Source organism: Sinohyriopsis cumingii, unplaced genomic scaffold, assembly GCF_028554795.1.
Source record: "Sinohyriopsis cumingii isolate HCF-2022 unplaced genomic scaffold, ASM2855479v2 utg000741l, whole genome shotgun sequence".
Classification (NCBI taxonomy): Eukaryota; Metazoa; Mollusca; class Bivalvia; order Unionida; family Unionidae; genus Sinohyriopsis; species Sinohyriopsis cumingii.
In genome coordinates this window covers 1,667,259-1,681,222 of record NW_028315927.1, presented here as the reverse complement: position 1 = coordinate 1,681,222, position 13,964 = coordinate 1,667,259, and the positions used below count along the sequence as shown (strand labels likewise).

General features: G+C 37.7%; 1 protein-coding gene across 2 annotated transcripts in view; it reads left to right on the top strand.

Annotated features, from left to right (window-relative positions):
• LOC149773257 (uncharacterized) overlaps positions 1 to 12,190 on the top strand; it is a 66,360-nt gene extending 54,170 nt beyond the window's left edge. Inside the window, exon 16 of one of the 2 annotated variants that reach the window (XM_089946548.1) lies at positions 12,011 to 12,190. In XM_089946548.1, coding sequence (XP_089802674.1) covers positions 12,011 to 12,048 — 38 coding nt within the window. In that variant the 3' untranslated portion in view covers positions 12,049 to 12,190. The remainder of the gene's footprint in view (positions 1 to 12,010) is intronic. The other variant, XM_089946546.1, reaches the window with a different exon arrangement.
• Positions 12,191 to 13,964: the final 1,774 nt, after the last annotated feature.

Here is a 13,964-nt window from a genome sequence, read left to right as displayed (position 1 = left end):
TCGAAATTCATGGATTATTTGGGATTTATTTCGCAACATCCTAACTTCATTTTATATTTTTTACTTTGCTTTCTGTTCTATTTGTTGAATTTTACAAAACTTGTTGCTTCTCACTCTTTCCTATTATTTATTTCAAGACCATATAGTCGTGATAACACCATCCAAACTCCGTTTGCAGGGACTCTCTTACTATCGATAACTAATACACGCGTAATGTTCCAAACGCTGTGTGTTTTGTCAACATCCAGCAGCCTGGATTATTCTATCAACAACACTGTGTGTAGAGACCTAATGACTAGTGGTTATAGGTACATGTTAGAGATTTATATATAAAGTATTACCTATATAATTTATCATTTTGTCGTTGTCAGTAAATGTGCATATAATATACTGATGTTATGATTAGCTATACTCAACGGTATCAGCTCAATATCACTATATTGAACGTTATTAAATGTAGTTTTAATATTTCGTATATGAACTGGACTGAAAAAGGTCCGGATTTGTTTCTTTCCTGAAATTATAAAGGACATAAGCGACGAGTGAAATAATTTAGAAAAAATATAAAAACATACTACTAAGACGAAAAGAGGTAATAATATTTCAAAATTGTGCCGCATATTAGCGGAGAGTGAAAAAAGACACAACAAAATGAGATCCCAAAATGTTATTTAGTACTAAAATTCCACAACTTATACGAACGTTATCGGGGACAGAATAAAGGCCTGGACAGAGTTCTAAATATGGTCGAGGTTAAAAGTAACACTAATACGGAATTTAGAGCAGATTAAAAGGAACTTCTCAAAAAATGCAACATTGTAAAAGTAAGAATTACATATAGTCAAAAATACTTTATTGTATAACATTTCCAAATTCGCTTCTTGATTAAATAACTAGAAAGCAAACATGATAGACAGGATTTATAAAGACTGGGCTTTATCCTATAATTACAAATTATCAAAGAAATTCTAATATTTTGCACATTTTGAAAGATAAGCATACAAAATCAACAGATAGTTCACGCCGTTTTCAATGACCAACACCCAAAGGTACTAACCAACGAAAAGGACGGAGTGACCATCACTCAGTCAACCACTTCATATACCCGCATATTTGTTATCCAGCACCCGAAATTTTCTATCCAACTCGCTATTTTCTGACCGTGTAAATGTGTTAGAGTTTTGTCTTTGCCGATAGAACAAATCAAGACACCGATACCGCTACCATTTCGTCGTCTTTCACTAAGTAACAGAAAATAGCGAAAGCAACCACTCTTTAAAATTATTTAAAAATATTTTCTCTAGGTTACAAGTAAAAAGTTAAGAGAAAAAGTAAGCATTGTGAATAAAATTACATCTGATCATCATGTTAAAAAGAACAGAATCTCCAGATTGAATTCCTATATTGAATGTTCGAATGTATCAATAGTCTTGAGTGTACCGATTGTTATGAGTCTATGCTCTTAAAATAAGTAACAGAAAATATTAAAAAGCAACAAGCCTTGTAAAATTCATCAAATAATTTCTTTCGAGAGAATAAAAAGTGAAACAAATTTAGATATTGCGAATTAAATCCCCAAAGCAATCATATAATTACAGAAACAAGTCTTAATAATAAAAGTTCTGAACAAACTTTAGTGAATATCTAAATTAAGTCCATCGCTGATGGAAGATGTTAATGTGCCTGTGTCGGTCTGTATCTTGTGGTTGTGCCAACAGTTTTTGTTGAAACACATTAATATAATTCCACTTTTGAATTCAGTATCAATCCCAGTGATTGTCTCTAAGAATTTTATTTCTGAAAGCAATGAAATGAAGGAATACATTCCAGCTCAAATGTACAAATTACAAAATTGAATTTTTGCTAGATGTCAAAGCACGAATGAATCTTTTTTCTACTGACAAGATTATATAATCCTCTACTTGACCTCAGGTCACAATAAGCCTTTTCTGAAAAAGAAACTATTAACAAATGGAAAATATCCGTCCACAAACATATTAATGTTTTCAAAATATAATTTTAGTTATAATTATAAAGTGTGTTACAAAACGTATAATGTATTAACTAGATTATGTCAGGTACTCCATGTAAATTTTAGTGGAATTCCGATAACCGAGACCCTGAACCACATAAACGTGTTTAATGTTATTAATAATGATCCTGATATTAAACCCATGCACACAGAGACTAGTTTAGCTATGTACTAATTGTCTACAGACTAATATAAAAATTCAATAATTCAGATTAAGATCACAGACGTTTAGGTGGAAATGGTTTAAGATCGATGACATGTGAATGATTGTCAAAGACATCATCGACGAGTACATGCCTTAGATCACCGCGGCATTGACAGCGATATCAGAGCTGCCGAAAATATACTCAAACATTATAATGCATCCGAAAGTACAGGCAGGCGTGTTGCACCGGGTGTAGTCAATATTACATCGAGGATATCAATGAATCTCGTATGTGATGTCATAGATGGTAGATACCAGGCAAATATTGCACAATCAACACAAGATACATTCTTTAAAGTTTTACTCCGTAGCAAACCCCAAGATGGTTACTCGCATCAGGGCCTGTCAATCTTGTGTATCTGCGCGTACATCGTCCATCATTGTCACAGATGCCTTTTCGTCTTACCGATCAAGGCGGGTATATGATAGACATTCGTGGAAAGAAGTAAACAGTCTCTGTTAGTATGTTCGAGACAGACCACCATGAAATTTCGTCTGGTAGGGACAAGCTCCACCCATCCCCTACAATGACCCACGGGCACGAAAAAAGAATGTGAGTCACTATGATACATTGTTTTTTAATGTTACTACTGTAGCACCTCAAGCTTTCAGTGATGTCATCATCATCGGAAAGAGGTTGATCAAGATCAGCAACTGTGGGTGTCACAGACACCACTGTGGGATATCGCTCAGCCGACACTTTGTCGAGCAAAAGATGCACGAGATAAATCATTGTTACGCTCATCAATCTTTGCTCGAACAGTAAGTCGATAATCATTAATGAGTTTGTTGAGTTTCACGTACTTGCACGGAGACACTACTGTCAATGTTCACTGACTTTTGCACGGCCTCCTTGAGCTCCATAACAAAACGATATTCGGCCTTAAGACGATCTCTGCCAGGCTCAAGCTCAAACAACTATAAATGGTAATAACGTTCGCAAATATTCTTTGGAGACAATCGAGCAACGATAAGAACTTATTTAGTTCCCTGTCGCATTCTTATAACATCGTCAATGATTAAATCGATCATGATATATTGATGTGCAAGCTTTTATTCTAATTTAGGTTGAAATTCAATGCATTGCTTGAACTGCGACTTTTCTCACACGGTAATGATTCCATTGATGCAATGTCACACCGAGCACGGACATATGTTAAAAAAATACGTTGCTACAGAACGAATTGATGGAAATGGCTACAGGCGCACATGGTTAGATTTGTTGAAATAACACTTTTCCCCGTAAATCACTCCGAATCTGTCAGCGGAATATTTGGGAAATCTGAAGTGGTAATTATATTCATTTATGTTAGTCGCCACGAGCGCATACGGCAGATAATCGACGATGATCTGGTTGGCTTGGGTTCCAATTTGTAGTAGCGTCTAATCGACATATACCTGGCAGCTCCGCATTCATTACATATCTGTAACCGGACGTGAGTGCCTCGCGCATAACAAGACACGATTGTGTTCCTCGGTGGGCATGATTTATAAAAAACTGATGTGACGCGTATAAATTTCCGATGCATATTCACCACGAACATCGTTGTAACGTTTGAGGAAACATCCACATGCATATGCCCGAGTAAGTAATTTTTTTATACTAAACCTTTAATTAAATTTTGATCTTAGTATTATGATTAATGATGAAATAGAACGTATTAGTTTGATTGAGCTTACGCCGATAATTGAATTGGATGTGCTACTGAGGAAGTCAAGAAAACCTTGTCGTGTTGGAAACCAAAAACTGTTATGGATAATGCAGCGTGAAATTCGCGTCGCCAAGGAGACGCTCTGGCAGGACACCGCTGCGTATGTATCGCGTCGATGCCGAACATACAGTCATCAATTATATGATGACTGAATCTGCAGCCACGCTAATCAATAACACGATTGACCTGAGCGAGTATGTTACACTGGTCAACAGTGAAATCATTACTGACTTAAAAAGGCCCTAATCTGTAGTATTTTGGTGTGCCGAACACGAATATAACCGTGAAAAATTTGTATTGGCTCTCGTTTTGAAGATATTCATATACCTCATTTTCTATGTTTCACTGTGTAAATTTCTCCAGTAGGACTGCAGCAACATCCGGAATAATGATGTAACATTGCATAATACCATCATGCTCACATCATCCACAGTTGATTGCATCATTTTCTGATGCAATGCAATACTAATGCCATGCGGCTGCTGAAGTAAGTTGACGTCAGCAGTGTACTATACATGTGTAGGCCTATTATACTAATGCCAGGCGGCTGCTGAAGCTGACATAAGCAGTGTACTATATAAAGCCCAATCAGATAGGTTCAGCATTTAAAATCTTTTAGACGTTGTGCGAGACAGTTCATGCTACTGTTACATAAAACTTATTATTTTATCCATTTACGTACAATAAAGAACAGTAATGCCTCGAAAGTGTGTTAATACCACGGACAATTTTTGCTATATTTGTGGGGAAGTGACATTTGCCAACCAGAAGAAAAGTATCAATTCTCAAGTGAAGAAGGCATATCATCTTTACTTCGGATGCAAGGTTGCTGACCAAGACAAGCCTTGGGCTCCGCATATATGCTGTGCTACATGTACAACACAGCTTTCACAGTGGTTGAATTGCAAAAGGTCATCAATGCCGTTTGCAGTCCCAATGGTGTGGAGAGAGCCAAGCAACCACCTAAATGACTGTTACTTCTGCTTGGTTCCTCCTCTTTCCGGCGGAATAACGAAGCGAAAGAAGTCGAGAATAGTCTACCCAAACATTCCGTCTGCATTGAGACCAGTTCCACATGGTGAGGGACTTCCTATTCCAGAACCTCCAGCAGAATATTCTCTTGATTCATCTGACGAAGACAAAGGTGAGTCGACCTGTTCTTCTCCTGGTCCATCAGCATGCAGTGATCCAGATTTTCACTGTGGTGCATCATCAACCCCACACAGAATAACACAGGAAGAACTAAATGACCTGATTCGTGATTTGGACTTATCAAAGAACAAGGCAGAATTGCTAGGATCAAGACTCCAACAATGGAATCTTCTAGAAGAAGATGTCACAATTACTGCATATCGAAAGCGCCACCAGCAATTGGAGCCTTTCTTCAGAAAGGAAAGTAATCTGATATTCTGTTCCGATATTGAGGGCCTCATGAATGCTTTAAAAATCACTCATGACCCACAAGAATGGAGACTATTTGTGGACTCTTCGAAACTGAGTCTCAAGGCTGTGCTTTTGCACAATGGAAACATTCTTCCATCTATTCCAGTAGCGTATGCTGTCCACATGAAAGAGACATACGATAACTTAAGGCAGCTACTGAATTCCATTGAGTATAACAAGTACAGCTGGCACCTCTGTGGTGATTTGAAGGTAGTTGCCCTTTTAATGGGACTGCAGCAAGGATATACAAAATACATGTGTTTCTTATGCGAGTGGGATAGCCGAGCAAGGGAAATGCACTACATCAGGAAGGAATGGACTCACAGGCAGAATGTAGCCATTGGAGAGAAGAATATCCAACACCCAGCTCTGGTTGAGGCTCAGAAAATCTTGCTACCACCCCTTCACATCAAACTAGGTTTGATGAAGAACTTCGTGAAAGCCATTGACCGGACTTTGCCAGCATTCCGATACCTGCATGAAAAATTCCCTCGACTCAGCGAAGCAAAGATTAAAGAGGGAGTTTTTGTGGGTCCTCAGATTCGAGAACTTTTCAAAGATGACCGGTTCAACAACTTGCTGGAAGGTGACGCGAAACAAGCATGGAATGCTTTTCGCCTAGTTTCTACAAACTTCCTCGGAAATGTTAGGGCAGAAAACTATAAGGAACTAGTAGAAGACATGTTGATGAAGTATAAGAAACTTGGCTGCAATATGTCTCTAAAGATTCACTTCCTTCATTCCCATTTGGATTTCTTTCCTAGCAACTGTGGTATTGTTAGTGATGAACACGGCGAACGTTTTCATCAAGATATCGCAACAATGGAACAAAGATACCAGGGAAAATGGTCCACTACAATGCTGGCTGACTACTGCTGGACACTCCTCAGAGATGCTCCCGAACAGCTGTACAAGAGACAGGCGAAGAAATCTAAGATGTAGTCAATGACTTGATTTTTTATAGGTAGGCTATTACAGTTGACCTTTTACTACTGGAATGCATTTCGTTATGTAAACATTAATTTCTTGCAGATTACAAAAAAACTAGAGCCAATTTTGCAATTTGACTGTCATATTCGTGTTCAGCACATAAAAATTGATAAGAATTGACTAATTTTATTTCAGTAACATGACTTTTGTAAAAATTTGTTGTCCAGTGTTATCAGTCTTAAATTTGTCACCCTGAACATCGACGACGATGGAAAGATTACTGGGTCAACGACTGATAATCGGGCATCTATGAGACAGTCTCATCATGAAGATAACGTGGTCGTATTAAAAAAGGATTCTAAGATGAGAATGTTAGTGGGAATTGTCGACAATTGTACATACAGGCCTATCCTATGACTGTACCAGTTTATGCGTTTCTTTGATTAACACTACCACACCTTGATGATTTCACACAGAAGAAACACGATTATGTGATATATTGTGTTTCATCGCGTGTTCTCGAGCACTTCAAGACGGGTGGATCTGGTAAGACAACATTAATCTGTATGCGAACTATCTGCAGCCATGATTTTATATTGCTTGCTACTACACATATACTTGCCAGAGAGATAAAAAGCATCGGGGGAGGGGTTAAATAATGTACGCATCACGGGCACCCATGGAAGTTTTCTATGATATAAGGAGGCCTAACGTTATCAGAGAACACGAGAGTAACCCGCGATGTTTTTCAGATGAAATTGTATGCACATGACACAGCGAAGTACCCTGACAGGTCTGTTCCTATGTGTTATTATCGTCACGGCACTCGCAGGCAGAACATTCACGTGAATATTCCTGGGTCATTGGAGCATTGTGAGCATCAGATCAAACATTTCTTACAGAGTCCTGACATTTCACTTAATACTCATGTTGACCTTGTTTAATTTCATGAAATCGGTAATTAATTCACTCAAGTTATAGTCAGTCCTACCTATTGCATGAACGTATAATACAGTTGCCGCACTATTTCTATAGATGGTGCATTACATATGTATGTATGTATGTATGTATGTATGTATGTATGTATGTATGTATGTATGTATGTATGTATGTGTGTGTGTATGTATGTATGTATGTATGTATGTATGTATGTATGTATGTAGGTATGTATAAGAACGTACTAACGAAGATATAAAATGGATTAATATATGTACCTATAGTGGTCAACAGGTACATATATGAACAATATAATATATATTTCAGCATGCCTAAAGTCATGTAAACATGTAATAAAATATGCACAAATATTATCTGCATAAAATAATACATTCTGTATTGGGATGCTTTTTAATATATTATTCCAGCTGGTTTTCTTTAATGAGGTTTTAAATGTCGCACTGGAATTTAAATTACTTAACCTCGGCGGCGGCAAGAGATTCTGAAAGGCAGGTGTAATACAGTAAAAGAGCTTTAGAAATGGCTGGCTCTGTACATAGGTATCTGGAATGTTTTATTTATGGATCGGAAATTAAGCTCACTGTTGGATATTCTAAGCTGCAGTTAGATAGAACATTGAAACAAATCGTTTAGAGGATTACATATCATGATTCCTTTAAAATAAAAACACATTTCTTGTATAGGTAGCCATTGCAGGCGTGAAAGAAAAAACATTCAAGGATGTCGTAATAGGAAGAAAGTGTGTATTTTTAGAAAAGTAATTCTAATCACAGCTCATACAGAAATAAACGCAATTCATTTTGTTTAGTAGTAACATTCTGACCAATGGAAATATTACATATATTCACCAGCTACTATCATTGCAATTTTTCTACATTATTGGGTAGGCGATGCCTTGCTCAGATTCTCATACATTTCGTTTTATATGCATTAATATACACTATGCTTTGCAAACTGATAAATTACTGAGGCTGATGTGAAATTCTCAACGAGTCGAGAGATTTATCAAATGTATTCAACGTAGAATCGTCAGGAAAATGATCTCTGTTAGAGTGCACTGGGAGGACTTTAGTAGTAGTAGTAATAATAATAATAATAATAATAATGAGGACTTTGTATAGCGCCTAATCTTTAGAAGCTCTAAGCGCTTTACAACATTAGACAACACTTATAAGATAAAAAACATACAATGATATGATTACAAAAACAAAAGCCATGACATTAGAAAACATTAAAAACATGCTGAGAATATTTAAGGTAGGAAACATTATAAGTTCTTTAAGTTTGCCCTCTTGAATGTGATCACTGTGTCATTTTGTCTAAGTTCAGTGAGCAATTCATTCCACGTTGCTGGGCCCTTGTATGCAAAAGAACGCTGTCCGTATGACTTTGTTTTCATACTTGGAATAATGAGTATACGATTGTCAGAAGAGGAGCGTAAGTATCTTGCTGGTGTGTACACATGGGTGACAGGGATAGGTATGTTGGACTAGAGTCCGACAGTGAAACGTAGCAAAGAGAACAAATTTTGTGTTTGATTCTGGATCGAATGGATAGCCAGTGTAGGGTACAGAGCAGCTGGGAGGTGTGCTCTGATCGTGGTACTCTAAGCATGATCCAAGCAGCTGTGTTTTGAACTTTTTGAAGTTTCTGGAGCAGATATTGAGATGAACCAGACAGAACTGAGTTACAATAGTCCAGTCCTGAAAGTACTAATGAATATACAAGTGTTTTAGTGGCATCAACCGTAAGATATTTGCAAATTGGGCTGATGCGTCTCAGCTCATGATATGCAGCCTTGCATATGTTCATGACATGTTGGTGCAATGTGAGAATACTGTCCAGAGTAACACCTAAGTTTCGTACTGATTGTGTGAATTTAATGTTGGTGTTGCCGGTATTTATTGTTTGAGGTAGAGGATGTGAATGAGAAAGTCTTTGTGTTGTGATCAGAATGGCCTCAGTTTTATCACCATTCATCTGCAGCTTGTTACATGTAATTCATGATTTCACATCAGAAATGCACCTCTCTACACCTTGGATGGTAGCATCAACTTCAGTTGGGTGGCTAGATTTGTATATTTGGGTGTCATCAGCGTACAATTGGTGAGACACTGGATAATGATCTATGACAATTGAGAGCGACTGAGTGTGCAGAATGAAGAGAACAGGTCAAAGAACAGACCCTTGTGGAACACCACAACATAGATGAACTGGGCTGGAGTGTATTCCATTTGCAGATACAATTTGTGTCCTGTTGACCAAGTAGGACTTGAACCACATTAAGGCTGTATCGTGAATGCCAAATATATGCTGGAGACGGTGAAGTAATATAGCATGGTCTATTGTGTCAAATGCTGCAGACAAATCAAGGAGGGAGAGGAATGTAATCTTTCCGCTATCCAACGCAGAGAGAATGTCATTAACTACTTTTAGAAGAGTAGTTTCAGTACTGTGGCAAAGGTGATATGCAGATTGTACATTGCTAAAAAAACTGTTTGAATTTAGATGAGATGCAAGCTGGGATAGAACAACCTTTTCTAAGATTTTTGATATGAATGGGAGATTTTAAACTGGGCGGTAGTTATTTAAATCGTTATCGTCTAGTGTTGGTTTCTTCAGGAGCTGCTTTACAATGGCAGTTTTGAAAAATGATGGGAATTCCCCGGATGGGACAGAGGTATTAATAACATCAGTTAGTAAAGGCAATACTGGATCTAAGCACTCAAGCAGCAGTGATGTTGGAATTGGATCAAGTTCACATGACTTTGGTGCACTCTTCATCATGATTGTACGTACGAAATCCATAGAGACAGGTTCAAATGCTGCTAATGCTTGCCGCTCAAATTCTGCACCCCAACTGTATGGTGACGACGATTCAATTGCAGTTGTGATGTCAAGCTTATCTCTAATGGTTTGTACTTTATCACGGAAGAAATTTGCAAACATGTCCGGAAGGTCAAATCGAGAGAAGGTAGTTGGAAGTGGTGTAGATTTGTTCCTTGACATTAGCTTGTTAGTAATCTCGAAGAACTCTTTGTAGCTGCAACTTTCCATGATCTTAGTAGTGTAGTGGGCTGATTTCGATGCATGGACTATATTTGTGACATTCTTCTTAGCGGCTTCATAGATTTGCTGATGAATAGTGAGTCTGGTGGAAGGCAAAAGCCTCTCATCTTTAGGGCGGTCTCTTTTAGCAGCGGAAGCTGGTCGCTAACCCTGCTATACCATGGAGAACACTTTTGAATTGATACTCTGCACTTGGTAGCTGGTGCATGTTTGTCAAGCAATGAACGCAGACAGTTATTGAGTTGTTCTGCGGTAGGAGGTAAGCAAGTTGTTAAGTCAGCTTGGATGTCGTGCATTACGGAGGTTTCTATTAGTAGCAGATAAAGGTGGAGGGTTAGGGACTGATACGTCAAGATGGCATATAATGCAGATGTGATCTGATGCAAGGTCATGGGATACCTGGGAGGACCGTAGAATGTTATCACGAGTTCTTTGAAGAATCCAGTCTAAAATGTGACCGTGTTTATATATAATGAATACAAATCATATGGCGAATAAAAAAAACCAATCCTTCCAACTGCACTGGATCCAGCTAGGGATCACGTGTGTCAGAGATTGATTAAGATAAATGTAATAACTGACTACGAACAGTGCAAAACTATTATCTAGCTGGCCTAAGCGCTTTCGACTCTTAATGAGTCTTTTTCAAAGGTAAATACAAAACATAGACAAGACAAACATATAAAACAGACAAACCGTTGGTTTTGTAAAACTTTACATGACTATGACTTGTTACGGATGCTGAAAGATATTTTATATTGACCTAGAAATCGATGAGCCATAGCTTCATCAGTTAACATTGAAATGTCCGGGATATAATTTGCGCGTACGTTAATTTGCATAAAATAACAAAAGAGTTGGATAATCAAAGATTTGAGAATTTGGGCATAGAAAAAAATAAAGAAAAGTAAAGAAAGAAAAAAAAAGAACATAAAAATTAGCACTAGAGTCAGATTATGATGAATCACAAAGACAAATACAACAATCTTATGAACCTGAATTCAGTAAGGGTGAACAAGAAACATCAGCATATGATATTAAGATATTTTCATTGGACAGCGAGCTAGTAGAAAAACTTCAGCTACAGATCTTAGCTAAAGAAGCTTGCAATACAGGCATGGAAATCGATAACGAAATTATTGATCTGTACAAGTTGAGACCGCTTAGTTTATTAACCTCAGATGAGATGCTGTTCTGCATCAAGTTCTATGATAATCAACGTTAGCGCAGACCACAAGAGGTCCACAAGCTGATAGTCTGTTATTTTGTGCAGCTATCACCAAATAATGCAAACTATGTTGCTGTAATACGCGTCACAAACATCAAACAACAGCGCAAATGTTATTGTTTCTTATAACCAACCAATAATGCTAGACTCAACTAACAAGTACAAATAGGGCTAATCGCGTACATGATGTATCACAGAATGCTTAATGTACACTCAATGTTGACTACAACTTTAGCTTTCAACAGGGTTTAGTGTTGGCAAATTTTAAGATTAGTCCAGACGCTTATAACGTCACAAATATAAACAAAATTATTAAATCTTTGATAAGAGAACATGGTGGAATCGCTGATGATTTTCTACGTGAGCCAATATAACGATAACATATAATATGATAGTTGATTTTAATTCACCAACAAGTAATACATTGTTTTTAGGTTTTTATCGGCAACAATACGCAGATGGAATATACTGAGGTGAGAAACCTGTTATGCATCTAAAGGAGCTCGTGGTCAAGCAAGACAGCTTTTCACCAGATGTGCCACCAGTCTCGTAAATGCAAATTAACTCCAGGCAGAAAATATACTACCCGTTAAACGTTGAGCAGCTGATCAACATGACGAACATGACATTGACAGATCAGAGAAATACCCAGCTTGATCGTAACAACGAGGTTGTGACATTACCTACATCTTCGGCAGATCCTGTACAATTTATATGACTATCAAACATAATGATGAGCAAATTGCCTGACAAAAAATATAGCGAATAAAGATAATCGGAGGTAACATATTTGGAAGTTTTTTTTCCAAAGATAATTAAACAGGGAACTAGCCTCGCAACAAAGCTATCTTTGGTTGCGTTAGATGCGTCAAAAGCTGCTTGTATAGCAGTCGGGGAAAAGATCGCAGATAAAATAAAAGGAGTGCCTACCAACCAATAAATAAAAATTATTTCAACGATAGCACCCACACCAGAAACTACTGCAGCGTTAGCAACAATTACTAAAATATTTTCGTCGCCTAACGGAGAAGCTGATATCAACAATTTAATATCGAGAGCAAAGAGCAGACCGCAGAGCACTGTCACGTTTGTAAATAATGAAATATCTCTGCTAAACAATGGATGGGGACTATTTAAAAGTGCTCGTTATCAACTTGCAAGTCAAACAATAGATGTTGCTGAGCAACAAACATGCTCTGGTTCAAATATACATCAACTGGTGGAGCTATTTCAAACGAGTTTAGAACAGAAGTCAGCATTTATGGTATCGGTAATATATTAATCTTGCAGTTAATCCTGCTAACAATGCTGCTGGTGATGTTGGTCATGCAATCAGGTTAGCAGGACCATATCTTCTCCAGGAGAGGTACAACGAAGGATTTGCTAAACGAAAAGCTTTTACTGATCATGGTAATCAGGTTACTATATTTCTTCCACTGTCAAGTATATTTGGGTTTTGTAAAGACGTAAATAACGTTTTTATGTAGCGAAATAATCTATAATCTTAAACAGGAATGACAACAACAATATAGTTTTGGGAGTTATAGCCCACGCTAATGATGATGAAGTTAGAGAGTTTAGGAACAATTATCTGTCATAGTGGATGCCAAAGATAGTACCAACCGTTTCTAAACTAGAACTTGACGACTTATTATTAGCTTTTTCAAACGTATTTACTTTGAAATAAATATATATCGACAGGCTATACTTATAACAGTTAGGTACACATGGGTAGGGGCCCCGAGTGGCCGAGTGGTCTAAAGCGCTCTCCGTTACGGATCACTGCCATCTCACCCCTGTCTGCGTGGGTTCGAGTCTCGGATTCGGCTAATGTGGGTAGGTGAGACAGCTTGCCAGTAGCTTCTCGTGGGTCGGTGGATCTTTCTGGGGTTTTCCCGGGTTCTTCCTCCACCAATAATACTGGCCGCCATGTATAACCTATCGTGTGCTGAAAAATGGCGTTAAACCCTACAACAACAACACATGGCTAATTACAACAGCACCATCCTAGCAACTACTGAGACATATATTTATTGTGTTTTAGACGCAAGCTCGCGCAGATGGTGTATACCAATTGACAAACAAACGAGTATTTGAAAACCTGTCTTATATGATTAGCAACAAGGATTAACTCTAGACAATACCCAGAAAGTGAACTAGCCTTTAGCGTTGCAGATGACGATAACATAAATGTATCTCGAGCTAAAATGTATCTGAAAGAGGCAATGCAAAAAATATCCTGATACTGACACTGGAAGTCAAATCTATGTTGGGTTTGGGACGTTATATCCGATATTTCACTTTGATGTCAGAAAAAGAGGGAGTTGTTGGTAGCCAGCTGATATTGAGGTAACATTTACATTAGAAGGAGCACATACATACAATTGT